This window comes from Mastomys coucha, unplaced genomic scaffold (genome assembly GCF_008632895.1).
Source record: "Mastomys coucha isolate ucsf_1 unplaced genomic scaffold, UCSF_Mcou_1 pScaffold4, whole genome shotgun sequence".
Taxonomy (NCBI): Eukaryota; Metazoa; Chordata; class Mammalia; order Rodentia; family Muridae; genus Mastomys; species Mastomys coucha.
This window is the reverse complement of record NW_022196910.1, coordinates 21,655,108-21,681,991: the sequence shown is the minus strand read 5'-3', so window position 1 is coordinate 21,681,991 and position 26,884 is coordinate 21,655,108. Positions and strand designations below refer to the sequence as shown.

The 26,884-nt window shown below is 42.8% G+C and overlaps 1 protein-coding gene across 4 annotated transcripts in view; it reads right to left on the bottom strand.

The window, feature by feature from the left end:
* Fgd6 (FYVE, RhoGEF and PH domain containing 6) overlaps positions 1-26,884 on the bottom strand; it is a 120,125-nt gene that overhangs the window by 62,241 nt on the left and 31,000 nt on the right. For all 4 annotated transcript variants that reach the window (XR_004112761.1, XM_031349437.1, XM_031349438.1 and 1 more), the window contains exon 3: positions 15,590-15,737. Coding sequence is in view for 3 of the 4 variants with exons in the window: in XM_031349437.1 (XP_031205297.1) it covers positions 15,590-15,737 (148 nt within the window). In the remaining variant the exon portion in view is untranslated. The remainder of the gene's footprint in view (positions 1-15,589; positions 15,738-26,884) is intronic.

Sequence of the window (26,884 nt, the reverse complement as noted above, 5' to 3'; positions counted from 1 at the left end):
AAAAAAAAAGGAAAAAAAAAAAAGGGCCCTTCAGCACACTAGCTGAGTGCTCTGCCACTGATCTAAGCCCAAGCTCTCTTTCTTAGCTCTTGAATTAGTTTTCATGTGGTTCCATAATTTCCATGTCAAAACAAAGATATAAAATAAATGCAGTGTAAAAATGAGTCAACTCTCTGGGAGAAAACATTTTTGTGATATTTAAAACCTGTGACTGCATGTGTTCTGTACATACTTTAAAGTCCTTGTCCTCTCTTAGCTAAATACAGTTGATGTCCAAGTGTATAAACTGGGTAATAACCCTTCAATGTGTTTTGTTTCATTTTTGAGATAGGGTCTTGTTATACCCTGAACTAGCCTCAATTCAGAGTCATTCTATTGCAGCGTCCTGGGTTTGGAGACTATAGCACAATCACACCTGACCCCAAAGGTTCTTCAGGATGTTTAGATTCTGAATTCTGTCCCCTTGTTGCAGAGCTGAGGACTGATCTAAGAGATACTTCACATGCTAGAGAAAAGCTCTCCTGGGGAGTTTCAAACTCAGCACCTCCAGAATCTGGACATATATTTATTCATTTATTTATTCCCTTGTTCTAGTGGACATATATTTATTTACTTACTCACTTGTTCTAATGTGTATGTGTGAGCATGTCTGCACAAAGCATATATAGGAGCCATTGGAGGCTAGAGAATTGTATTGGATCCCCTGGAAGTGGAATCAGAGACAGCTGTGAGCTGCCATGTGGGTGCTTGGAATTGACCCGGTGTCCTCTATGGGAGCAGTAGGCACTCTTTACCACTGAGCCACCTCTCTAGATCCTGAAATTTTATTTATTTATTGCGATTTTTTAAAAATTGTAGTCATGTCCGTGTCCATGTAAGTTAGAAATATGTGGGAGATCTTTCTTTTTAGATTAATTCAAAATTGCTTTTGAGACCATTAGATCATAGAGACCATTAGATCATAAATAGTAGTTATAGTCATAAGGGTGAACAAGTTCAAACACAGCAGATATACACACTAAGAGCAGAAGACTCCCTGAGATTTAAAACTGACTATCTGAGGAGTTGAGGCAGAGGTTAAGCTCAGTGGGTAACCAAGCATGCCTGAGGTTACTGAAAAGAAAAACCAGCTTTTCAGTTATTACCCTAAAAAATGTTGTATCAGTCTATCACAGGGCTGGCAATGCTCAATTAGTAAAGTGCTTTTTAGCAAGTAGCTTTTGCTACCCCGATTTAAGCTCTGGATGGACTATGCTACCAGCTCCACCCAGATTCCCCTGTATCCTCAGATAAAAAAAACATCACACACACACTCACACACACACACACACACACACACACACACACACACACACACCAGTTAATCTTAAAATGCCTTTGCTAACTCAACAACTGGGCACTGCTAACCCTCCCCTGCCACCCCAGGCATAAACGGATGGCCACTCCAACCAAAAACTCATTGTTTGTTGGCTTTATCGCCTGTCGTATTGCATCCTTCTAATCCCCACCCCCACATCCTCATGCAGGCTTGAGGATAACTTGGGAGAAAAAAGGCCAGGTGTGGCACTACACACCAGTGCCCCGAGTACACACGGAGACAAGTGTATTCCCAAGTTTTGCTGGTGAACCTGTATAGCTATAATACTGAGCACCAAGCAGGTCAAGTGAAGACCATTCCCCCCAAACTGAATGAAGAGCAACTGAGAAAGACATCTGACATCTTGGGTCTCCATAAACAAATACACATACATATATACACACATACACACGTGTACACACACACAAATAGATGAAATTAAAACTTACTGTATTAAATGCTGCATCATTCTTCAACTGTAGTAACCTTGACCTATCTTCCCAACATTTGATGCTAAACACCAATATATATAGCCAATATAATGAATTACTCTCCTACCAAGATTTGATGAATCAAAACATTCTGTAACACTAAAATTCTCTTCCTCATTCTCCAGAACTAACCACTATTTTTTTTTTTTTTTAAATTACAGGCTCATGAAGCTCAGGCAGGACTCACTTTGTTGTTGTGCGGCAGAGACTGGCCTTAGACTCCTGATCCTTGTGCCTTTACTTCCTGAATGCTGGCATTATAGGCGGGAGTGACAGTGACCATTAATCTCTAAGTCTCCTTGTGTTTATTCCTTCTATGTTTCACTACAAGAGTTTGCATGCAATACCAAGAAACCCTAACCCTTTTACTGATAAAGACTGCTCTGACAAGAATATTCAGGGAAGGCTATAACCAGAGTATTCATGAAAAGAATCCTCAGATGAAAAATGTAGTGGCTAATTTTGACTGTCAAAGCACTTGAGAAGAGAGAACCACAGTTAAGAAACTGCCTCCAAGCCTGTGATAATTAATGTCTGTGGAGCACTTCCTTCATTGCTAATACACGCAGGACAGCTCAGCCCACTGTGGGTGGTGCTGTCCTTAGAAAGGCAACCCTGGGCTGTAGAAGAGTGACAGCTGAACGTGAGCATGGAAGCAAGCCAGTAAGTAGCATTGCCTTGTGGTCTCTCCTTCAGTTTCTGTCTCCCAATGGGTTCCTACCTTGAATATCAGAGCTTTGGCTTCTAGTGATGGACTGTATCCTGTGAGCCAACCAAACCTTCTCTTTTCTCATGATGCTTTTGCTTATGCTATTTACCACAGCAACAGAAACCAAACTAAGATAAGAGATGACTTATCCATGGTACATACAAATACAGACTAATTAACCTAGTGTGTTTTGCCTTCTTTTTCTCAGTTCTCAAATTCTATTGCTAAAGGGACAATTATATGAATCTGACTTCTGTCCCTATTAATACCCACTTTTCTAGAGTAGGTTCCTGAATGATTAAAACTAATGGGCTGCTGTTGGGTTGGTCTGGTGCTGCTATGTATTCACATGCTAAATACTGTATCCCAATACCTGGTTGCCCACTAGGAGTGAATTCTCCCTTACACCAGTTTTTGTGGTGCAAACCTTGCTCCCAGTGTTAATTGGTCAATAAAAGGATGAAGCCTATAATAGATGTAGGCAGGTTTTCAGTTATCTGGCTGGGGATAGGGGGTGGCAGGAGGAGAGGAAAGGGGGAAGAGAGCAGAGATGTGGAGAAGAGGAGGTGGCCCGGAGAGTAGACGGATCATGAGCACATGGCCAGGGGAACTATCGAGTGACAAGGGACAGATGGCTGGGATGTACATTAGAATAGTCCAAAATCAGCCTGGCGGTGGTGGCACACGCCTTTAATCCTAGCACTTGGGAGGCAGAGGCAGGCGGGTTTCTGAGTTCGAGGCCAGCCTTGCCTACAGAATGAGTTCCAGGACAGCCAGGGCTATACAGAGAAACCCTGTCTTGAAAAACCAAAACAAAAAACAAAAAACAAAACAAACAAACAAACAAACAGAATAGTCCAAAATCTGCACAGTCTTGGTTTACAGCTTGTTGCTAAAATCCCTGGATGTGTGTCTTCTATACGGGCTAGCTAGGATTTATAATTCCATTTGCAGGTTGTACATGTTTTATTCTCCTCAACGCCAATCACTCAGCTTCTACTACAAAAATTTGGTTTTTTTTTTTTATCAAGACAGGGTTTCTCTGGATAGCCCTGGCTGTCTTAGAACTCACTCTGTAGATCAGGCTGGCCTCAAACTCAGAAATCCACCTGCCTCTCTGCCTTCCAAGTGGTGGGATTAAAGGCGTGCGCCACCATCGCCTGGCTTCTACTACATTTTTTAAAATGGACATGAACGTGCAGACCAGACATCAGTCATGAACTAGTGACTGGGACTGCATATGTGCTTACACACACCCTTGGATAACTGAGATTCCGAATAATAACATTATGTATTTCTCCTTGCTATCTGTAACTATAAGGTTAATGCTGCTGAAGTCAGTACATATTTTTAAAATTAGAAACTCATTAAAGGGCTAGGAGGATAGTTCAGTGATGCCCAGAAATTTTGAGACTGCACTTGATCCCTAGCACTGCTTCCAGGCCCCAACCCCCCACATATACAAATCCAAAAATCAGGAAGGTGTGGGCTAGAGAGACAGCTCAGCAGTAAAATGCAATGGCAAACATCTTTAATCCCAACAGGTAGGGAGGAGGCAGAGATAGACAGATCTCTGTGAGTTTGAGGTTAGCCTGGTCTTCATAGAGTTCCAGGCCAACATGGCTACATATAAAGACCCAGTTGAAGAAAAAAAAAAAAAAAAAAAGACACACTTGTTGTTCTGCAGAGAATCAGGGCACCCACATGGCAGCCCACAACCATCTGTAACACCAGCTCCAGGAGACCCAGTGTCCTCGGTGCCTTCACAGACCAAACACACAGAAAATATGCCTTTCTCTTAAGGTATAATTACTTTGGCACTTGTCTTTTATCTCCTTTCCTCCTTTGAGTACTGTCCTGGCACTGGGGGCCTACTACTCTCTGCACAGAGCCTTGCTCTACCAGAGCCAGAATCACACAGAACTGTGTAGAGTGGGACCCTCCATAATTATAATACACTGTCCTTAGGCAGACAGCATGCTTCTACTACAGCAAAGGACAAAATATAGACTAGAAAACTTAACATCATAATTCTAAAAAGGACTAGTATCCAGAACATACACACACAGACACACACACAGACACACACACACACACACACACAGAGAGAGAGAGAGAGAGAGAGAGAGAGAGAGAGAGAGAGAGAGAGAGCTCTGATAACTATAGGGCTCATCACTTAAAGAGCACTTGTTGCTCTTACAGAAGACCCAGGCTCTGTTTCCCACACCGTCATCCATAATTCATTGCCAAGAGATATGATGACCTCTTATGAGCTCTTCAGGCACCAGACATGCATGTGGTATACAGAAATACATGTATGCAAAACACTTATACACATAAGATAAAAATAAATATAAAAAAAAAAAACCCACTCTGACAATTCAAACACCTCAGTTAAAAATGAGAACTGATATGAGAGGACATTTGACCAGTGCAGAGCAGAATGGCCAACAAGTATAGGAAATGTTTTGACATGGTTATGTTAAAATCACAATGAGATACAACATCACACCCACACAATAGCTACAATTCAAAACATCAATCAAGTCAGGCATAGAGACACAAACCTGTAAGGTAGGAGGATCAGGAAATGGAGACCAGCCAGGCTATACAATGAGATCCTGTCTCCAAACAAAGGAACAAAATACTAAGAATCAAGTCCTGTCAGAACTCAGGAAGCTAAGGCAGGAGGATTTTAAACTGTAAGCCATCCTGGACTACCTAGTGAGACACTCCTTGTCTTGATATACAAACCTAAGTGGAGATACTGAGATTAGGATACATTGCAGGTGGACATGGTAGGCCCTTAAACGTTTTAATTAAAGTATCTATAGTCTCCTAACAGATAAAATTTATTTATTTTATATATATGTATATTTATATATATACATACACACACACATACACATATATATATTTCTCTTTTAAACGTTTTAAGTTAAATTCTGTGTGTGTGTGTGTGCGTGCGTGCGTGCGTGCGTGCGTGCGTGTGTGTGTGTGTGTGTGTGTGTGTGTGTATGTGTGTGTGTGTGTGTGTGTGTAGGTGAAAGGGCAGCTTGCAGGATCTGGTCCTCTTCTACCTGTGGGTCCCATGGATTAACTCCAGGTCATAAAGTGTGGCAACTTGGTGGCAAGCACCTCTACCCACTGAGCCATCCCACCAGCCCACATCTCTTGTCCCTATTGTCCTAAGTTTGTTTCCATGAAGGAGTCAGTAGTATCTACACATCATCCTTCTAAAGTATGAAGCTACTGTTTGACCTTGCCAACATCTGACAGCAAAATGAGTATGAGAAATAGCTCCAATGCAGCCAGTCCACTGCTCTGAAGCTGGGTTTGAACTTACTGATCATGAGAAGCAGAAGTATGTCTTACAGTTTGTATTCCCAGGTAACTACTGTAAAACTTTAAAAGCACAGATCTGGGATGGAGTGTGAGTATTTGAAGAAGGGACTGAAAACACTGCCCAGGAAAGGGAGGGAAAATACAAGCAAAGTATTATGGGTGTGTGTGTGTGTGTGTGTGTGTGTGTGTGTGTGTGTGTGGCCATGTGTTTGATTATTTTGTATAACTAGAAAAAGAAATAGGCTCAATCTTCAGGAAGTGAATAAAGGAACTAAAAGCACGTAATAGCAGAGCTTGAACCTGCTAAGCACCTAAGGGGACCACACTAAAGCAGACTGTGGAATCAGGAAGGCTTCACCAAGGAAACGCATTTGATGACTTCCAGTCACTGTAAGCATTCATGCCATACTTGCTCCCCAGTGCAGGGCCCAACAACCATACCTTGAGGTAGGATGCTCTGACGGGCTGACCACAGGAGCACAAAACCAAGCACAGCCACCTTAGATTTTTTAAGGCTAATTGTCCCTGCCTCCCAGCATAGAGAAGGTTCTCTATGAGATCAGCATCTCACTGAAGAAAGGTCACCCAAAATAAGTACAATTGTCTTATATTTCCTCCCTAAAAATTCCCCTAGCCAGCAGAGCTTCACTCAGAAAATATGACAAGATCTCCACCTACTGAACTAAATCTAACCCTCTCCTTTTTTCTGAGCACTGCCATCCAACAGAGACTTGGACACAAGTCATAGTGACAGAAGAGTTCACGGTGCATCGTCCCCACCTTCAGTCCCCTATGAACGGACGGCCCTTCTTTGTGTTCTATAGTTTTGTGTGGCTCCCATACACAAGCTAGTAAATGGGCCTGCCTACTCCCTGGTGGGTGTGCCTTTAGTTGACTTTGGCTGACTCAGACAGGGACCTGTGAAGGAAGTTGGAACTTCCTTATACTCACTGTACCTACCCATGCACTGATGCCAGAAACCTGAATCCCTCTTTCTTGTCCTCGGTGCCACCTTCTGAGTCAAAAAGCCTGGTCATTTATCCTTCTGAATAGTTCCTCACCCCTTTCCTTTATGTGTGTGACTTCTGTTACCTGAAGAAATGCCCAAGATAAACTTGGAAAAGGCCCCCTTGGTCTCATGGTTTCAGGGATTTGTGAGCTCCGCCAGTCTCTGTCTCAATATATATACCTTCCCTTTGTTTTGGAACTCCCTGCTGCTCAAGACCATCTTTCCTTCCAAGAATTTCTGGCTGCCCTGTTCCAGCTCATTCTTTAAGATGACAAGTCACAGGGTTTCTCTTTATGAAGACTGCCATCCCTAAACCACCAACCAAAGAGTGCACATGGTGGGACCCATGGTTCCAGCTGCATATGTAGCAGAGGATGGCCTTGTGGGACATCAATGAGAGGAGAGGTCCTTGGTCTTGTGAAGGCTCAATGCCCCAGTGTAGGGGAATGCCAGGGCAGGGAAGCAGGAGTGGGTGGGATGGTGAACAGGGGGAGGGGAGATGGAATTGGGCGGTTTCTGAGAGGAAATCTGGAAAGAGCATAAAATTTGAAATGTAAATTAAGAAAATATCGAATAAAAAAAGAGGAGGCTGCCACCTCAAAGGACAAGATTACTCTCTTGTTCACACACTATTTACAAGACACTCAGCAGATTGCTACTATCTGTGGAAACCTCCGGATTCTCTCTAGTCTATCTATCTACTTTTGTATCCTTCTAAATATAAGCATAGTGCCAAGCCCACTGTTCACAAACTAGCAAATTCATGAACAAACAAATACATATAGGTGGCTGCTACTGTCTCAGATCCTAAGCCTCGAACACATTGTTTGGTGTGTTATATGTAACATAAAAACACAAATTCAAAATCTGTGGCACATATATAATACAGTATAGTTGACTAAATTAAATAAAGAAATCTAATTGAGGAGTCCACATAGTTATTGACTCTGTCCTTTTCTATGATTTATTTTATTCTTTTTTTTTTTTTGTATATGAGTATTTTGCCTATATGCATGTGTATGCACCATATGTGTGGCCACTGCCTTCAGAGGTCAGGGAGGAAAGTGGGGTTACAGAGGATTGTGAGCCACCATGTAAGAGTTAGGAGCTGAATCTGGGTCCTCTGTAGAATCAAAGTTGCCCTTGTCCACGGAGCCACCCCTGTAGTCCCTTATTTTAATTTTTTGAGCCAGGGTCTCACTACATAGCCGTCGTTGGCCTGGAACTCACCATATATATATATATGACTTCTAGCTCAGAGAGTACTGCTTGCTTCTGCCTTTCGAGTGCTGGGGTTGAAGGGCATTTACATTTATGTATAACACACTCAAGAGTTCTACTTACAGGAGATAAATGTTAAGGGCATTCACCACAATACTCCACCTAAGGTCTATTTTAATGTTTTTTGTGTGTGTGTGCGCACGCGTACATGCGACCACACAAGGGCACAGATGCTCAAGGCCAACGTTTCAGCTGTGAGCAGCCTGATACAAGTTCTGGATACCTGCTAAAAACCAAAGTCTTCTACAGGAGCAAGCAGTACTGGCTCCTAACTACTGAGCCATTTCTCCAAAGACAACAACTATTCAAAGTTCTATATTCTCTCCATCTTGTAAAAGCAATCAATAATTCCGACCCAGCAAGACAATGATGGGAATACACCTTGTAAGACCTCAACTGACCCATTTGGTACCTCATACTTCTCAGTTAATGAAACTGTATCACATTTCAAAGACGACTGCCTATTAAGTAGTAACATCTTCCCAAAGCCTGCCCTGTGAAACACTAGCCACAGACAAATGAAAACACATTGTCAAGGTCAAGAAATAAGTCACACAGATTCCAAAACAGAACTTTTGACCAGAAATCCAGGACATGCTCTGTCATGCTTCTGATAACAGAAGCTTTGCACGTTCTTAACTGTTCTCTTCACTCATATTTGCTCAGTACCAGTGATGCCCAGTGACATTTTTCTAGTGTGTTTAATACTGTTGTTAAGAGGCCTCCTCTATCACACCCAAGAGCTCTACTTACAGGAGATAAATGTTAACAGCAAGACCTGTGCAAGGCACAGCTCTTTATTGCTTTTACGTCAAAGATAAGGTGATATCCTGTGTCACCTAAAGGACAATATCCTTTTAGTCTCTGACCTTCTCGACACAAGAGAATAAGCATGAGCAATTTTCAAAAGATTCAAAAAGGAAAAGAGAACGAAGTATCTATTTAGAGAAGTTGCAGAACATTTACTCACAAAGAAACAAAATAAATACACTTCCCTTTTTTATTAATTAATGAATTTCCTCTGAGACAAAGACTCACTAAGTTTTCTTGGCTGGCTTGGAATTTACTATGTGGAAAAGATGGCCTCAAATTTGCAGGAATGCTCCTGTCTCTGCCTCCAAATGCTAAGACCATGGGTATGGCCACGCCTAACATATTTCTTTAAAACATTTATTAAAAACTGAAAGAAGAATAAACTGAAGTCTAAAGAATTTCCGTGGATCTAGAGGGATGTCAGATGGCAAAGTGCTTGCCCTACAAGTACAAGGACCTGTGTTCAGATCCCCAGTACAGTATAAAAGACTGGCGAGACAACAAACACTGACCTTGCTGAAGTGCTGAGCTCCAGATTCAAGAAGAGCTCCTACTGGAGAAAACAAGGCAGAGAGCAACAGAGGAAGCCATCTGACCCTGAGCGTCCATATACAGATACCTGCTTATACACCACACACACACACACACACACACACACACACACACACACACACACACAGATACACACGAGAATTTCCAAAGAGGATTAGCAAAGGTTTCCTTAGCTTATTACTGTTCTCCAACCAACATGTTCCATGGACATCATTTGGCTTCTGTGAACAATGTATCAATTTGTTAACAGAAAGACAGATTGTAATTAAAAATTCCAAACTAGGGGTTTTCGAGTAGATTATACGGCCTTTCTAAAACCCCTGTATCTCACAGGCATCAAAGATTGTATGTATGGAGATGCTATGGGGCGCTTTTGAATTGTTTGGAGACTGTTGGGTGCTGATGGTGTTTTTGAGGCAGGTTCTCGCTTTATAGCCCTGGCTGGCCTAGGATTCACTAGGTAGACCATACTGGTCTCTAACTCATAGAGCTCCATCTGCCCCTGCCCCCTCCCCTGTCTCTGCCCCTCGAGTGCTTGGGTTAAAGGCATACACCACCACCGCACTTTACCCTTTAAATAATTCAGTGGTTCTTAGTAAATTCAGGACTGTCCAGCCATTACCACAATCGAAATTCACAATACTTCCCTATCTTCCAAAACACTATGTGAGTGTAACTAGTCACTCTCAATGCCTTTTCTATGGCCAAGCATGATTCCACTGCACGGATAGGTCACATTTAGTCTTTTCAGTTTTCAGGGGATGATCATTTAGTCTCTTGTTTGGGTCACTATTAGAGTAGTGCAGTGTTAGAATGTAGCTGCTGCTCAGGTCAGTCTCCGCAGCAGCCAATCCCCTTTCAGATATTGACGGACACCCTCCTGAGGCACTGACTCTCTAGCTAACAGACTTGCAGGTGCCAAAGCATCTCAGCTGAGCTTCTATCAAAGGGTATGGTGACCACACATCCTGTTCCCCATTCCCTTCTCTTCCACCTGACTGCAGGCTTGTGCTGTGAGGCATCCTTACTTTTCGAAAGGTCACTTTGCCAGGCACACCCTACTTTCCTCCCACCAAGCCATTGGTCTCTGATGCTGGGGTATAAATACTCCTCAGAGCCCTCACCATACTGTTCTCTGTCTAGCCATGGCATCAGTAATTCTTCTACTCCACTAATTAACTCAAACAATCTACCTTAGGGTCCCCTCAAACCCCCATCTAAGAATTTCAATATGAACATTTTTGTGTAGACATATACTTTCACTTCTCATGGATAAGTAGATAGTAAATGTAGAATTTCCGGGCCAAATGATGCCTATAGTTAAACTTTTGAAGAACTGCAACTATTTCCCAAAGTACTGCTTCTCCTTTTAACTCCACCCTTCACCAATACTTGTCATTATCCATTCCTTTGTTGTTGTTTTAAAGTTGGTTGTCTTGGCTGGCCTAGAACTCACTATGTAGACCATACTGGCTTTGAACTCATGGCAATCCTCCTGCCTTTGCCTCCCAAGTGCTGGGATTATAGGCACATGCTGGTGAACTTGATTAAAGCTGACTATTTGTTCAAAGTTATCTAGCATAGCAGTGCTAAGTCTGAAGCACAACAGGGCTCTGAATATAAGCAAATTGCTTCCTTACTCAGCAAAGACAAGGCATACTTAAAATAGTAACATATTCACTGCCAAGGTCCTAGAGTACTTGCTGTGAAGTGTTTAAGATTCCCCTTACTGTATATGACCAGTAATAACTAAACAGCTCTGTGTACTCCATGTCAGAGATTGTTCTCAGAAATGTCAGCATTTGTTCATTTGTTCAAAACAATCCTTGAAATAAGGGCAATGTCAACCATACACTCTACTTCTTTTTGTTTTTCAGCGAGGGAAACTAGGGCTTAAAGGAAGTGAGTTGTTTGAGATCACAGAGCTAGTGAGGGGTGGGAACCCAAACAATTTCCCTCCAAAGACTGTGTTCCCTTAACCACTATGAAAGCAAATTACTTAAAAACGTTCTCTGGGCTTTGTCGGCCGGTTAGCACTGTTTAGAAAGGAGGCACTGATAGATTCGACTGCTGCTGCTGCTCTAGATGAAGAGACACAATGTAAGTTCCTCAGAGTAGCTGAGGCCTCCAAGGGAGAGAGACATTCTGGAGGTTATTGGTGCAAGGTTAAAAAGAAAGAAAGAAAATGTTACATGTCTGCAATTAACTGAAAAATAATCCCATTAAAAAACAAACAAACAAACACAAAAACAAAAATCTGGTGAGATTGCCTCAATGGGTAAAGGTACATACTATATAACCCTAAAGATCTGATTTTAATCCCTGAAATCCACACAGGAGAGAAATGACTCACACAAATTGTCCCTGATGTCAATAAATCTGTGATGGTGTGCGTATTCTCGAACACGTGTGCACATGCGCGCACACACACACAAACACACACAAACACACACAAATGTTTAAAAAGATAAAGACTTAGCAGGGATATGTCATTGTGGTACAAAAGGACATGTAACTATGAAATAGAAGCAGGAACGGAAGAAAAGGCATACACAAAGACAGAAGGGACCTTAGGAGTCTCCACTGACCACAAAATGAAGACGTCAGCCCTGTAGTGACAGAACATGATGTTGGGAAGAATCGTGGAACGGGTCACAGCCTGTCTTTCTACCGGTATGACCCCCAGTGCCATGTGAAGATATCTATGTGGAAGATACCACTTCCAGAGGAACTGGAAAAGGTTCAAGCGAAAAAGAACAGGACAAAACAACACTTTGAATCAGGAAGAGCGAGCAGGGGTCACTTAGCAAAGGAAGTAAAGCCTGGTTTTAATTACAGCTCTCACACAATCCTGTTTGAATGTTCTTTCTCAAACTCCCCACAGGCTTTGGCTCTCTGCACTCAATTTAAATTCTAGTCAAATCTCACTTTCTCAGAGGCTTTCATCCAAAGTAGCTACTACGGTTTCTAGCACATCACTGGAAACCCTGAGAGGTTCTTCCTGTTGATGGATTTTGACTCCTCTTCCTCCACTGGGATGTGAGCATCCCAAAAGCATGGGCCATGACCACTGCTGACAAACATGGATGCTACCTGGGACGTGAACAGGTATCCTCCACATACCTATAGAAGGGATCCATGTCCAAGGAAGCAACACAGAAAGTGAGCTTGCAAATTAGAGTGTGAAGGGTGTGAGAAAGGCAAAGGGGAAGCTTGCTCCGTGACAGTCGAATAAACCCCCAGACAGTTGTGTGTGTCTGTGATAGTCACTCGGCTGTCGGGAGCTTTACAGATCCACCCGCCTAAATAAGGTTTATCGATGACTTCCAACAACTTGGTCTGAGAGTTGACCCTGGTGTGTGTGTGTGTGTGTTTGTGTGTGTGTGTGTGTATGTTGTCTGAGGTATCTGATTATTTTTAAAACAGTGTCTTACTCTATAGCCCATTCTAATCTGAAACTTACTATTTAACCTCAGATGACCTTGAACTCATGCTAATCCTCCTGCCTCAGCCTCCCAACTAGAGCTATAATGTATGTTGTCATATCCAGTTCAGAAATTCTCTTCAGCAAACACCAAATCATCACTCTACTTAAGCCCCATACTGGGCAATATTCTAAATTTTTCACATATCAAATCATTTATAAGTAATATTTTGTTTTCATTTGGCATTCTTTAAGCCAAAAAGATTAAGTAATTTGCTTCATGTAACCCACACCATAGCTCGTAACTGATTTTTTTATATTTATTTATTAATTATCTTATGTGTTTTGCCTGTATATATGTATGTGCACCACATGCCAAAGTCAGAAGAGGGTGTCAGATATCTTGGAACTGGAGTTATAGACAGTTGTGAGCCATTATGAGGGTGCTGGGAAGTGGATCCAGGACTCTCTAAGAGCCACAAGCACTCCTAACTACTGAGCCAGCTCTCTAGCCCTGAACTCAATTTTAGATAACCACAGTGAGCCACTCATTTGAAGGTGGAAGCAAATTTAAACAGAGCAACAATATGTTAAGACAGAAGCATAATGGATTAGTAACTTATGACAAGGAATCAGGTGACCAGCATTTTCTCCTTGGCTTGCTACACTGTAAGGATCCTGTACAATTCTATTCAGTAACACTTCAGTATATCCTGGTGACACTGTGGCTATGCTCAGTTTTTCCCTTTTGTAGTATCTTTACTCAAAGAGATATGATTTCATATCAACATACAAATGCTTATAATAAACTAAAAATGAAGTTAACACAATGAATTTCCCTATCACATATTTTAAACCTTTATAAACATATGGACAGTCTTCATGTCTCCCAAACACACACACACACACACACACTGGATTATTTTAAGAAAATGATCATTATATTAGTAACAGTGAGATAGTTAACATATTCATTGTCATTGTGACAGGATTTAGAGTAACGCAGTCAAACTTCAGGGAACCTCTATGAAGGGTTATTCCTGTGCTGGCTAAGTCAACTTGATACACGCTGGAGTCATCTGAGAGGTGGGAACCTCACTTGAGAAAATGTCTTCATAAGACTGGGCTGCAGGCCATTTTCTTAATCAGTGATTGATGTGGCCCAGCTTTTGTAGGTAGTAGTCTGGGCTAGTAATCCTGGGTGCTATAAGAAAGCAGCTGAGCAAACCATGAGGAGCAAGCCATGGCCTCTCCATCAGTAGCCCCTGCCTCCATGTTTAAGTTCCTGCCTTGGCTTCCATCTGTGGACTGTGACTCAGGACATGTAACTCAAATAAACCTTTTCCTCCCCAAGTTGCTTTTGGTCATGGCATCTCATAACAGCAGTAATTACCCTATGACAATCCCCATTAGGTTGCTCACATGGGAGAACCCACCTTCACTGTGGGTGGGCGGCACCATTTCATAGGCTGGAGTCCTGGACTGAATACAAAGGAAAGCAAGCTAGAAGCTAGGAGTAGGCGGGCCCAGCCTCAAGCTCCCGCTGGCATGATTGGTGGGTCCTGAACTGTGAGCCAAAATATACTCTTCTTCCCTTACGTTTGTTTCTTGTCAGGTATTTTGCCACAGTGGCGTAGGAATTAACCAGGACACGCGGCAACCTTTACTCTGTCCTGAAAAAGACATGATCAAGTACCAGCAAGAGAGCTCGGTGGGCAAAGACACTCACTGCCAAGCCTGACAACCTGAGTGTGAATCTGAAGGCCACAGGCCAGGAGAGAACCTACTCCTGCAACATGTATCCTGACACTTCCACCGTGGAACAAAAGCATGCTCGCTGCAGCATGCCCCCCATCCACCCACACACAGTAGGTTTATTTTAAAAGTTATTTTTTAAAGATGTGATCAAGCCTTGATGCATATAATTCCCCTCTTTCAAGAAACTTAACAACTCCCCTGGGTGTGGTGGCTCATAACTATAATCTCAGAACTCAGAAGGCTGAGGCAAGAGGGTTGCTATGATTCAGTGCCAGACAGGGTTATACTGTCTCACTCACACACACACACACACACACACACACACACACACACACACACATGCTGGAGAGTTGGCTCCGTGTTTAAGAACATGGGCTGATCTTCCAAATGACCCAGGTTCAATTCTCAGTACCCACATGGTAGCTCACAGCTGTCTGTAACTCAAACTCTAGGAGATTTGAGATAGAAAACACCCACATACATAAAAGAAGATAAAACAATCAAACACCACAACAAAGAAGGTAAGAACTAGTAGCAGGACAACAATCCCTAAGAGAGATTCATTATCAATCCATACATATGCCAATACCCACATATATACATGCATATATAAAAAGTCAGTAAACATTAGTAAAATAATTTCTCAAAAGCCACCGAATAATCCTTAGGTGACACAGAGTTGGATACATAACATTTTAGGTGCAGGAACAAACTTAAACTGGAAAAGCCTTTGCAGACTAACTCCCTATGGCTGCTATTGTTGTTTTGCTTTCAGGGTGACAAACTGCACTCCTATGAAGCGGCAGGCCAAGAAAAAAAAAAGCAGAAATAATTAATTACTAAAATATACCTGTTTATCCTCCAGCGGGTCTGGCTCGCCTTTACTGGACTCGGAGCTGACATCATCTTCATCAGAACTACTGATGACTTCCTCATCAGAAGGCAGGTCGCTGAGACCAAGATGGAGATGATCCTGCCCCTCCTGGGAGGTTCCAGAACTGCATCAAGAGAAATGCCCATTAATACAAAGAAGTGCTGGCTAAACCAAACCAGAACCTTATCCTAGTCATGAGAGAGAATAATGCACCTAAGAGATGTGGAGGAACTGGAAAGATCCAGGCAAGCCTAACACTACCTCTCCTCCTTTCTGACTCAGCTGTTATAAACTCGAATTCATTCTCTGTTTAAAATTTAACATCAGTGCAAATTCAACAACAGACTGATGTCAGGAAGGTGACTGGGGAGCAAGTTCCCCAGCAGCCTCCAATCTATATTTCTACCTGTCCTTCCTTTTGAAGGCTGAGTCTGTACTGATTCCTAGTACAAACCAGGAGGACTTACAGAGAGTATACTAGAAGACTTGCTGAGACTTGGGCCCTGGTATTTAGAACAACAATGAAAGAACAATAACAACAACAACAACGAAGTGCCAAATCTATAAACCTCACAAGGCCCTGCTTAGGTAAGCGGTGGTCAACAGTGCAGGAGTAACGAGGCGCACATGCCCACCGCCCTACCTGCCCACCGCCCTAGTTATCCCTGACATGTTCCTGCAGCTTAAGATGTAAGCAGGAGGGGCTCCGGCTCCAGCCTCCTACAGAAACTAGCAGGACAGAGCCCAGCAACCTAATTAGAGCATTTGAAGCAGCCCTCCAGGTGACTGTGACTCAGCCTGAAGTTGGGAAAGCACTTCCAGGCCATTTATCTGTTCTTCCCTGTCAGCCTGACCTCACCAGGGTTTGTTAGTGTATACAGAGAGAGATCTCATGGAACTAACAGCCACTGCCTCAATCCAATCTGTAAGGGGAATTCCACAGTAAACTTCCCCAGGCACACGATGGGAGTCAGTCTAGCAAAGTATGTATTCGCTCAGAAACAAGATGCTTTTTACAAACTGCCTATCCAAGACCAGGCTGGGTATAACCCCAGCATCTGGGGCTTTGAGTAAAAGGATGGCTCTGAGTTCAGGCTACAGTGTGAAGCTGTCTCAACAGATAACAAACTGATGTTCTGATGTTACTCAGAAATTAGAAGTTATCCAGAGCATCTGCAGAACAGAACAGGTGGGTCCAGTAAAAGACCCAAAGTAAACTGTCAGGAAGAACACCCTGGCAGAATGGATGCATTCTATTCCTGCTGTGGCCCTTTTTCAGGCCACAGGCAGGTCACTCAGCTGCCAGAGCTCCAGATTATAAGAATTTCTAATGTGAATCTTAAAAGCTAAGGATAAACTTTCTGCCAGGTCCTGATTACACTGTGGAATAATAGACTTGCTTCAGAAGTCATTCCTGCAGTTCAACCGCTACACAACAAAGGAGCCGGATCTAGGCAGAATGCCAAAAGGAACACCTCCTACCACCAAAGACTTGGCTTCCTGTTACTCAGTGGCTAGGGCCTCTTATCACTCAACGGGGTGGACGCACACCTTTATCATAGGTGGTCTGGACAGGCAGGAGACTCACATCCTGGGGTGGGAGGGAGGCAGGGATTTTCCAGTCAGATCACTGACAAAATTAGCTGTCTCTGGAGCAGGGACCAGAGCCAACTTGGCTGGGTTGTTAGTATTTGGTTTGCACTGGCGAGAATACATAAAAATAAACAAGGTGCTGAGCAAAGGGCCCGTCCATGTAGACAGAAGGGAATGTACCTTCACCTTGGGGGAGGTGGAGTTTGGGCTGTGCTGGGAACCAAGCAAGGGTCTCTCACTAGCCTACTCCATCTACTTTCCCCTACCTCAGCACATGTTAAATTTCTGAGCAGTTATGTGCATTATCTGGAAACTTCCTAAAAAAATGCAAAAATGTCAGTCCCGACCGTCATCTACAGAGTCAGGATCCAGTAGCACAAGAAGCCCAGGCATAGCGAGGGTTTTCCCATTAGCCTTCTGGACTTTTTTCTGGACTCAAGTGTGTCAGGTGATACGTGGTGGAGAAATGGGTATTGATTTTGGTTAAGAGCTGAGAGTGGTCCTTAGTCAAACACTTCAAAGGGCTTTATTAAGAAGATAGCTACTTCTTGTCATCTCTTACGGAATTCAAGGGAAAATGAAATACCACACACCTATAATCCTAGCAATCAGGAGGTCGATGAGACATGGGGTTCCTGAGGTTGAGGCCAAGCTGGACTCTAAAGTCAAAGCAGCAAACAACAACAACAACAACCAAACAAGCTCCAGAAATGAAGTAAAGTGCAAAGGTCACTATTTAAGAGCAGGGGAGAGAAGCTTTAAATATGGGCAGGGTTGAGTATATGGCCAAGTGGCCGAACAAGTGTTTTTCTAGCATGAACAAGCTCCTGGGTCACTCCCAACACCACAGCAAGTGACATTAGAACTTCAAGAATTCAAACTTCCTAACATAAAACAGTGGGACACTAGGACTTCCCAAGATTGCTTACTAAGTCCTTCCCAGGGTCTCTCTGTCCCCTCATCACAAATTGGCCTGTTTGTCTCTTCTGGACCCTAAAGCACCTCATAGCAATGGCAACACGATCCCTAATTTTCCTCATTAACACGTAAGCACAAGACAACCGTGTTTTCAGCGGAATCCCGGTGTGCTGCCTAGCATGGAATATCTCATGTAACCGGCTGTTATGGAACCTTCTCTCACAGACCTGCCTGCTGGGATTAAAAGTGCATGTCACCACCCAGCTCCCTTTCACCACTTTTAATGGTGAAAGGATGAAGTTGGCTACACAGGATCGAGAGGAAAGATGGATATACAAGGGAAGAAAAAAACAAACAAAACAAAAAAACGAATGGAAGGATCCAAGAAAGTGATATCAGTCCGAACAGAGCAGCATCTATGAATTACACTCAGCCATTAAATTGTTTACTCGAGTAATGAACTGTAGCCGCCAGCCAACCTAGGTAACTTTAGATTCCTGATAATGTGATCAGGGATCCTTACTGATGCAGACCTGCCGTAAGGAACTGGTCTACGCTCGGCATTCCCTGGAGGTTAACACCTAACATTGTCTGTTTTTCGGGCTAATGGAACAGGACAGTTGTTTCTCCTGCCCAATTAGTCCCTATGTAATGGTAGAAAAAAAGGCTAAGCAATCTTCAACAGCAGCCAGAACATGCACTACCTCCCTGAGCCATCCATCCTTCCCAAGTCAGATTTGCTTCTGGAAGGAGACGGATTTCTAGGAGATCAAGAGGAAACAAAGCCAGCCATCAATTCCTACTGGTAGGCACAATCCTTCAATTCCAAGTGCCAAGGTCTCTGTAATCACTTTACAGAGTCAGGTTAGAAAGTTAATTTTTTCCCATGCTAGATTCCCTGTGGACAGAGCATCTTCCACTGGAAAATACATCAAATGTTACATAAAAACTTTACAACAACAGTCCTTAGAAAACATTCCATTGATGTCCTCTAGGATTTACCAACATAAAACCTGTAGAGCTGAACCAGAGCTCACCACAGAAACACCCTTCTTGGCTGCCACTGACTAAACTCCTCAGCAGGGAAGGGAGACAGCAGAGTGGACAGGCAGAGAGGCAGTGTGAGCAGCCTAGCCACTGAGCACCTCTCAGATCTGAGCCAAGGATAGTGCCTTACGCTTCTGAAGTTTCTGTCTCGTTACCAAGGCGTAATTCTTAACTCCACTTCCACCCTCCACCCTAGCTTAGTCGGAAGAGAACACGTGCGCATGCTCAGGGTTCAATTACAATCTTGCTAACAGATTCCGAGCTGTGACTGGGAGCGTGTGCTCCCTTCAGCTGCTTTCATGCTTATCACGAAATGAGCAGAAAAGCGAGATTGGGAGACTTGAAGGGTGAACATTACACGGGAAACAGTAACTTAATGATCAATCCATTATTACGTAAAGCCAACAGCTTCATAATTTCACCAGAAAGTGGTTACTTCAATTCCCATTTAAGGTTCTGGATTCTGGGCTGGCGAGATGGCTCAGTGGGTAAGAGCACGGACTGCTCTTCCAAAGGTCCTGAGTTCGGTTCCCAGCAACCACATGGTGGCTCACAACCACCCGTAATGAGATCTGACGCCCTCTTCTGGTGCTGTCTGAAAACAGTGAGCGGGGCCGGAGAGAGTGGGGCAGTCCTGAGTATAATTCCCAGCAGCCACATGATGACTCACAGCCATCTGTACAGCTACAGTGTATTCATACACATACAATAAATAAATAAATAAATAAATAAATAAATCTTTAGAAAAAAAAGATTCTGGATTCCTGTGTCACAGGAAAACCATGAGTGAAATCAGTAGAAACACAGATCTGAAAACCTTGTCACACATAGTTTTGTTTCTTTGTGTTTATTTTGTTTGTTTGTCTTCATGGTGCTGGAGATGGAACCCAGGGATTCCGCACACTAAGCAAGCAAAGACTTTACTGCTGAGCTACAAGTACTAGCCCCAAGCCGTTCTTACTTACTTAAGTCCTTTCTTTGCCTTGAGGTTTTATAGTACACCTGAAATTTCCCCTAAAACAAGCAGGGTGGTTCTTTTGATTGTTTTATAAAAACCTGCCATAGTCAACAAAATAGGCATGCTGGTCATTTCATCTGCCAGTAGGCCTCGCAGGAGTCATATATGCCTGTCATGTTTTTAGGTTTTCCACACACAGCACAGCATGTGAGGAGTCTAGGGGGCAACCTAAAAGAGAAAACAGAGTCAGGGTTACCTGACCTGCCTGCCCAAGCAATGCAGTAAACAATGTGACTCTGCAGGGAGGTAATGGAGTCCCCTGAAGGTCTCCCCACGTTAGCCTACCCTTCCTCCCCCCACCACCCCTTTTTCCTTCTTTTGAGACAGTGCCTTACTTTGTAGTCCCAGGCTGGCCTATATTTTGATTGTCCTGTCTGAACCTTCAGAGTTCCCGGATATAAGTATACACCAAGACACCTAGCTGCAAACTTCATTTTAATTTTAAAAAGTAATCATTTCATCAGTTGAGTATGGTAACAAACACCTACAACCCCAACTGTCAGGAAGCTGCAGCAGAATTGTGAGTTCGAGGACAAACCTGGAAGATCTAAAAAGACGTGTCAGGAAAACAAATACGTGAAAGTACAAAGTTTCACTATCATGATGTCAGTTAAAAAACAAAACAAAATAAAACCCTGGAGTGCTTTTTCAGTTCAAATTGATTAATACAGAATAAAAATCCTTAAAAACTTCAATGGGTGGGATAGGAGGATTCTGTTATCCAAAATAAAGAAAAACAAGTGAAAAAAAAAAAAAAGAAACTTATACAATACAAATGATAGAGAGTGTTTTGGTTCATGAGTGTTAGAGGTGCTAGCAATCAAGCTTTTAAGACTATCAAGCTGGGCCAGTGAGATGGCTCAGTGAGTACAGGTGATTGCCACCAAGCCGGAATGTACATGATGGAAGGTGAGAATGAACTTCCTCAAGTTGTCCTCTCACCTCTCTACAAGTCAAAGAACAACAAGTGCTCCACCCCACAAATAAATGTTTAAAAATTAATTAAAAAGAAATAGCAAGCCCAGTTCTGAGCTTGAAAAGATACCTTGCTTCCCTGAAATATGAGCTAGGGATTACTTTAAACTGGCTCCTAGAGATTGAGAAAAAGGAAAGAAAATGGGCTTTGGTGGTAGACTTGGTCAACACATACTCTTCAGCGTCCAGCCCTTATAAACAGCATCGCCATCCCTTCCCCAGGGCTGCATTTATTACTAGGATTCTTCAAACTCGGCCCTACAGAGTAAAAACTAAAACAATGTCTGAATCTGACCCTTGAAGCTGACACCTTAAAGACAAGTCTTCACGGGTCAACTCTGAAAATGGCTTAAGGAAAAAAAAAGATTTAAAAATACTTAAGTATGAGAACAACTACACAGATGCCTGTAGCCCCTTTATGTAATCAGTTAACAAGTCATTAAGATTGAAATATAAGGGAGCTGTTCCTTTTTAAAGGGAGTTTCCAGCAATGACCATGATAGAGGATTACAACTGGGAGGCTCTGTATGTTAAGCACCTATTCAGAAAATAAGTTAGATCTGTGCACAATATTGCTTGTTCTCTTGGCCAATATTGGTGGGTTACAAGATCAGGACATAGTGCTTCAATCTATGTAGAAGAAAAATAAATACACAAAAGATATTTCAAAGATGTGCTTTTGAGAATTGAGGATTGCAACTTAGTGTTACGGTCCATGCCTGGCATGTATGAGGCCCTGGATTTGATCCTCAGTAACACACATACTCTTTGAACATATAAGAATGTATGTGTACATGTACAGATATGCTGACATGTCCACATGTCCTGGAGAGACTCAGGATACACTGATGACTGAAGTTCTGAAGAAAGCATTCTGGTGCATTCTTTTTTTCAGCAATGTCAGGATCTGAACCCAGAGCCACAAGCATGATAAGTAAACATTCTGCTATTGAGCTGTATTCTCTACACATTTTGGTACATTAAAAAAAAAAGACTGTTATCCGCATTCATTATTACTTTATTGAAGACCATACCACAAGACGTTGTAGTAGTACATTACCTGTAAACCCACGTAAAAGAGAGAGGCAGAGGATGGTGAGCCTAGGTCTGCCTAGGCTATAGAGTACTAGCTTGACTATATAGTGAGGCTTTGTCTCAAAACCAAACGAAACAAAGGCAACAACAACAAAAAGCTCAACATGTCAAATGAAAGGTAGCTCAAAGCAAAAATGCGCGCGCGCGTGTGTGTTCATTTTCTATCCAACCTCCAAGCTTAGAAGTCTGCATATTTTCTACATAATAACCTTTAAAAAAAATTTTTTTTAAAATTCTATGGTTGTACAACCTACAATCCCTGCACTTGGGAAGGGAAGGCGGGAAGATTATGAGTTCAAGATCATCCTTATACATGGGGATTTGGAAGTCAGCCTGTACTCAGAGATCCTCTCTCAAATAACACACACACACACACACACAGAGCACAGAGATCTCTTAACTCGCAGAGCACAAGACTCCACAGTCTGCGTCTTTCCTTTAGTACGTAGGGGGCTTGTTTGGCTTACGTCCTTAGTACTGGACAAGCCACGCATGCTAGGCAGGGCTATGTCATATCATCAACTCTTAAGAACAAAGACTAGCCAGTCTTTGGCTTTAAAACAAAACAAAACAAAACAAAACACAACACAACACAACACCAGAGGTCAGTAGCTGGACACCAGAGGCCAGTAGCTGGGGCCAAAGGGTAACCATTAAATCGGTAGCCTATGCCAAGGTGAACAGACTGCGTGGGATGTCTCCCATGGCGCTCCACCTATCTTACTGGGGAGCTCCCTGGCCTGTAAGGAAAAATCAGTTCTGGTTCTGGTTCACCCAGCAGACAGTAAAGGAACTCCAGGCTGAGCACAGTCCAATATCTTGCTCCCCACCCCCAGCCTAGCTGGGAGGCAGCCAGGTCAGATCTGTGCTGTTTCTAGCCTAGAAGTGAAAAAAAATTCTATAAGCGTCTACACCAAAACAAGTACTGAGCTAAAATAGCGACCTCATATCAGCAACTTTGCTGTTTTCGAGTTTGGAAGGCTCGGAGGAATGATTCCTTAAAATAAACTTCCTGCAGTGCGGACTGCAATCTTTCTGTTGATACCAACAAAAAAAAACCACTCTAGTGACCATAAAGCTACCACCAATAAAATAGAGCTGGGGTCAATCTAGTTTATTTGCATCCCAAAAACTGATGTTTCTTTTTTTCTTTTTTAAAGATCTGTTTACTTCTGTATACAGGTACTTTTGTCTGCACATACATGTACATGCCAGAAGAGGACACTGGAATTCATGGGACTACAGTTACAGATGGTTGTTAACTGCTATATGGGTGCTGGGAATTGAACTCAGAACCTCTGGAAGAGCAGCCAGTGCTCTTAACCATTGAGCCATCTCTCCAGCCCCTGTCATGTTCCTGTTATTGAAAACTGAAAAGTTTTTAGGTATTGTGAACCCAATTTCATTTTTTCCTTTACTTCTTCATGGCAGAATATGTATTTATTTAGTACCCGCCCAAATAAGGGCCACTAGAAATAATGGGCCTGAGATGGTCACATAAGGTCACTTCCTATTTGCAAATCCATGCATGTATATTTACAAATATACATAAACTTTACTGATATATCAGACAGGACTTAAAATAAGGCAATTACACCCTTTACTTCTATGAAAAAACAATTTGAGAGCCAGTTATGTATCTATTATTCATCATTCTAGGGGCTAGGTAAAGGTAATCCATTAGGATTAGTTAAAATATTCAAACTATCAACTATATTATTTTTTCTCTTTATTTTCCTACTAAGTGTGGTCTTCCTAAACAGATAAAGAAAAGAGATTTAGGATACACATGGTAAAGGGACCATTACCTTAAATAGACAGCAGGGACTCGGGATGCAACTTAGAGGTAAGAATCCTTACCTCTGTGGTCTATCCCTAGCAGCAGATCAGTGAAGCCAAAAGAGGGAGGGAGGAAGGGGGGAATGAGGGAAGGAAGGAAGGAGGAAGGGAAAAAGGAGGATGGGAAGGAAGGATTAAGGGAGGAAAGGAAGGAAAGAGGGAGAGGGAGGAGAGGGAGTTGGAAACAAAGAACCAAGAAAAGGGAGGGAGAAAGAGGAGCATACTTTAGGTAACATGTTACATGCTGCTGTAGTTAGGGATGTGAGAATGGGCTAAGTTTGAGGAATGGCTCTAGCAAGTCATCCAGAGTGCGGGAACCCTGGGGGAGTGTGCACATAAAGACCCTAAGGTGGCCTGGAAATGACTTAGAGAGTGACCTGAACAAAGAGGAGATGGGGGAAGAATGGGGTGGGCACTTCTACTGCTAACAGTAGCTGCCTGGCAGGGAACCAAGGAGAACAGACAGTCATCTACCCCCACCTCCACCCCTAAGAGCACTGGGAATCCAGACCTCACTTCTCCCTGGAGCTTTGCCAACATCTAGCATTCAGGAAGGAGCCAGCAGCAGGGGGTGGGGTGGGGGCAGCTATGAGGTGAGACTGATCCAAAATGAAAGCTTACCCTGTGGGTAGCTCCTCTCAGGGTGACTACTTGTCCTGTGTCACTTGTGTGTGCCACACTGCTCCCTCCAATGTCATGTCATCACAAGCCTAATTCGTCCCAGTGGCCACTGTGGAGGTGGTGAGAGACTTTTGGAAAAAGTGACTATGTGCCATACTCTTCATTGTGACTTGGTACAAACCACTGCACTAGCACAAGGACACAAGGAAGAGCAGATTTCTGCCTTGATATCTGGGGCAACTGAGTGGGCCTGAGTGGCTAGCCCCAAATTCTCCTCTAATCTTTGCTTTGCTGGAGAAGGTCCTCATACAAACCCAAACAACCATATTATCCATCTGTATAGGAATTACTTGAATAGCCAATCCTGTAGGAACCAACGGTTATTCTACCTTCTCGAGATACAATGCCCGCGGGCTGGAGAGATGGCTCAGCTGTTAAAGGCTAGGCTCACAACCAAAAATATAAGAGATACCATGCCCGCCTTCCATAGTTCCTGGGGATTCATTTTCTTCCCATGTAGTAGTGCTACAAGATTCCTGGTATCCTTCCTCTCCAGCTGTGAATGTATGTTGACCTTCAGTGGGTGCAGCACTTTGTGTGTTCAGCCAAAGCCATGACCCTAGAATAAGAATCCCTCACTCACTAACAAGGTAGAGAGGAGTCAACTAACATGACCAGCAGAGAGACTGTCATCCTCCAGGACCCTGAGATGCACAAGCAGGTGCACTGGACTTTTCTAAAAGAATTACCTTGCACAACCACATGAGGGCTATCTAAAGTTGGCTTTGCATATGCCTAACTATATTTTGTAAAGATACCTAAATAGATTCATGATAAATTCAAGTGATATTCAAGCTGATGGCATTAAGGGAATGTTGCAATAATGTGGCATGTTCCATGTTACAGCACATTAAATGTTACATTACACAGAGACCTCACTTTAAAAAAGTGTGAGGGAATTATAAGCAAACAGTAGTTAGACCCAAACGATGTCTGCTTTCACTCCTAGATTTTATACAGATCTGTTAAGTGTTTCAGTTCCTAACAGAAACTACAACCCTGCCTAGAACTTCCCTGTAGGGAAGAGGATAGTAAGCTGCTTGGGAGCCTGTAGGGAGGCGATGTGGGACAGGATTAAATTGTTACTCATGATTAAATTTACTTCACTTCCTTATTCAGGGATATCTATGAACAGTTTCAGCACCATTTCCCTTCCACATGTATGAGACAGAAAAGATCTCTCTTAAATGTCTACTACTCTAGAACAGCTATGGATCAATAACACCAGAGAGCCAAATAGAACATTCTTTCTCAGAGTACCCAGGAGACACAGGCCTATTTTCTCAAAACCAGAAGATCTAATGGGAGTCAGGCAGATATTCCTTTACTTACTAAATTCCTTTACTTTTACTCAGTACTGAGGGATGGACCTAGGGCTTCACCCACGTGGGATAAGTGCTCCACCACTAATATACTGCCAGCCCTTCTTCACCTACTCTTTGGTGTAAGAACAGAGTCCTGTGATGTAGCCTGGGATTATCAAACTCATGATCCTCTTCCTTCATACTCCTTACAGCAAGAATTTTAGCAGGGTGCTACCACACTGGACTTTCTCCACCCCCTCAATCTCAGGGTGCCTCCCACTAGCCATACTGTGGACTAATTCTGTTTATTTTTAGAATCTTTGAGAACCATCCCCTCAAAAAAGCTCAACAGTTAAAGCAAACTATGATAACATCTTCTAAAACTAGAGCCAGGGAAAATGGAAAGGAAGTGAAAATAAGCATCTACATAAGAAGGGGGAGATACAGGTTCACTCTGAATAGAACGCCAAGCATTTCTTGATAACTTCAAACATGTCTAGAAGCAAAGGAGAGGCTGTCCTCCATCGAGAAGGAGAGCACTGTCCAGGAGACTAGTGTTTGAAGCAAGCTCCCCCCCATTTGTCTGTATGTAACTGGTTAGCTATACCTAAGCTTTTTAATCAAATGTTCCTTTCAACCCTAAAATGGAAAGAATACCACCTGTTATTAAAGTTACACGAAATAATGCTGGCATGTCTAGTATATCAGCAGACAGGAAATAAATACAATATAAACGAATCTTCAGGGTCTAGGCAGATAAGTGTAGGTCTCACCCTTCATCAGAGATACTTCTTTTTGCAG